Source organism: Passer montanus, unplaced genomic scaffold (genome assembly GCF_014805655.1).
Source record: "Passer montanus isolate IOZ18808 unplaced genomic scaffold, ASM1480565v1 scaffold29, whole genome shotgun sequence".
NCBI classification, from domain to species: domain Eukaryota; kingdom Metazoa; phylum Chordata; class Aves; order Passeriformes; family Passeridae; genus Passer; species Passer montanus.
The window spans coordinates 585,643-587,811 of NW_024367596.1; the positions used below are offsets into that span (position 1 = coordinate 585,643).

Genomic DNA, 2,169 nt, shown 5'->3' on the forward strand with positions numbered 1-2,169 from the left:
AGAGGAATGTGCACCTGGCAGAAACCAGGTGGGCCTGGTGAGCAGCACCCCACTGGGGACAGCCAGCTGCCACGGCTGCACCCGCAGACCACACACCGCCCCTGCGGGCTTCACTCACACTCAACAAAGCCCTTCCAACCACTGCCCATTGCACTGCAGGCTGCTGGAACACGTTCCTGTTCCTCGGCAGAGGTTTTACTGCAGACTCACACAGCAGCAGCAGCACAGGGGCTCACTCTGAGCTCCAGGGGATCACCAGGGGTGCACCACTCACCAGAGGATCAGCGAGCATGGGGGTGATCCTACAGCACCTGAATGCTGCAAAAATAATTGCAGTAGAGTTTAGCCTCTGTGAAAATTGTTCAGGAATAAGAGAACATTATTTACAAAACTTATTATTTTCAAATCCTTAGACTTTGCCTACCCAAGCGCTGTGTTTAGATTAGGCTTGGAAACAAGGTGTGGTAGCAAGGATCTAAACGTCACCATCATGTGAATAAATACCGAGAATTGTGAAGAACTGAGTAAGGTGCAACAGCAAGGACCGGAGGGTGCCAAAACAACCAAGGATACTTTCTTGAAAGGAATGTCCAATAGAAAGTCCAAGGCACGACTTCTACGGAGTGGCACGCAGCCAGCCCCTGTGACTCAGCCCTGCCACGCTGCCGCTCTCGGCCACCAAGGGAAGCAGCATCAGCCCCTGGCAGTGCCGCAGCCCCCGCCGGGCCGCCCGCCGCCCCGGGGAGGGCCACGTGCGGGAGGGGACGCGCGGCGATCCCGATCTCGTTCCCGTTCCCGTTCCCGTTCCGATCCCGATCCCGATCCCGTTCCCATTCCCGATCCCGTTCTCGTTCCCATTCCCGATCCCGATCTCGTTCCCGATCCCTATCTCGATCCCGTTCCCGATCCCGATCCAGATCCCATTCCCGATCCTCCTCCTCGGCGCTGCCCGGCGCCGGGGCTCTCCCGGCGCCGCTCCGCAAGGCGCGGCCGCCGCTTCCCCGCCCCGGCGCGGGGCCGCCCCCGTGCCCTCCCTCCCTCCGCCCCGTCCCCGCCCGCCGCGGCAGCCCCGAGCGGGAGGCGGCGGAGGGAGGCGGGAGCCATGCGGGAGTACAAGGGGGTGGTGCTGGGCTCGGGCGGCGTGGGCAAGTCCGCCCTTACCGTGCAGTTCGTGACCGGCTCCTTCATCGAGAAGTATGACCCCACCATCGAGGACTTCTACCGCAAGGAGATCGAGGTGGACTCGTCCCCGTCCGTGCTTGAGATCCTGGACACGGCGGGCACCGAGCAGGTCGCCTCCATGCGGGACCTCTACATCAAGAACGGGCAGGGCTTCATCCTGGTCTACAGCCTGGTGAACCAGCAGAGCTTCCAGGACATCAAGCCCATGCGGGACCAGATCATCCGCGTCAAGAGGTACGAGCGGGTGCCCATGATCCTGGTGGGCAACAAGGTGGACCTGGAGGGCGAGCGCGAGGTCTCCTTCGGGGAGGGCAAAGCGCTGGCCGAGGAGTGGAGCTGCCCCTTCATGGAGACCTCGGCCAAAAACAAAGCCTCCGTGGACGAGCTGTTCGCCGAGATCGTCAGGCAGATGAACTACGCGGCGCAGCCCAACGGGGACGAGCCGTGCTGCGCCTCCTGCGCCATCCTCTGAGGGCGGCCCGGCCCCGGCCCGGCGGGCGCGCTCGGGCGGACAGCAGCGCGGAAAACAATTGCGTCGTGTTGGAAATGTGGCTTTTCTCGGCATGTACGTTTCGTCCAGTCTTGGTCATGGCATATTTCCTGTCAGTGTCGGCGGCGGGCGCGGGAGCAGCCGGTCCCGCCGCCCGGGGAGCGGAGCCACGCGGGGAGCCCGCTGTCCCGGGACAGCCGCGGGGAGCGGGGCCGCAGCCCGGCCGCACCCGGGATTTTTTTTTTAATCAGCTGTGAAAATGTTACAAATCTGCACAATTTTTTAGGTGTGCGTGTGTGTGTGATTTCGTTGTGGTTTTGGTTTTTCCTTTGGCGGGGGGGAGGGCGGTGGTGCTTTTTTTGCCGAGGGTTTTGGATTTGGGTTGGCAATACCTGATTTTGATGACTAGCTCTCTCAAGTGCAAAGACTTCCCCTGAGTGATGCAGGGCCAACAGCAGCCCTGTGTCTGTAGAGTGCCTTCAAAACTCAGCTGTTCC

At 61.5% G+C, this 2,169-nt stretch overlaps 1 protein-coding gene across 1 annotated transcript; it reads left to right on the forward strand.

Annotated features, from left to right (window-relative positions):
- The first annotated feature begins 957 nt into the window (after positions 1-957).
- On the forward strand, positions 958-1,901 carry RAP2B (RAP2B, member of RAS oncogene family). The gene has a single exon (XM_039713781.1). The coding sequence runs from the start codon at positions 1,103-1,105 to the stop codon at positions 1,652-1,654; it is 552 nt and encodes a 183-aa protein (XP_039569715.1). The 5' UTR covers positions 958-1,102; the 3' UTR covers positions 1,655-1,901.
- Positions 1,902-2,169: the final 268 nt, after the last annotated feature.

Coding starts and splice junctions, on each gene's coding strand:
- RAP2B (XM_039713781.1), top strand. CDS start 1,103: ATGCGGGAGTACAAGGGGGTGGTGCTGGGCTCGGGCGGCGTGGGCAAG.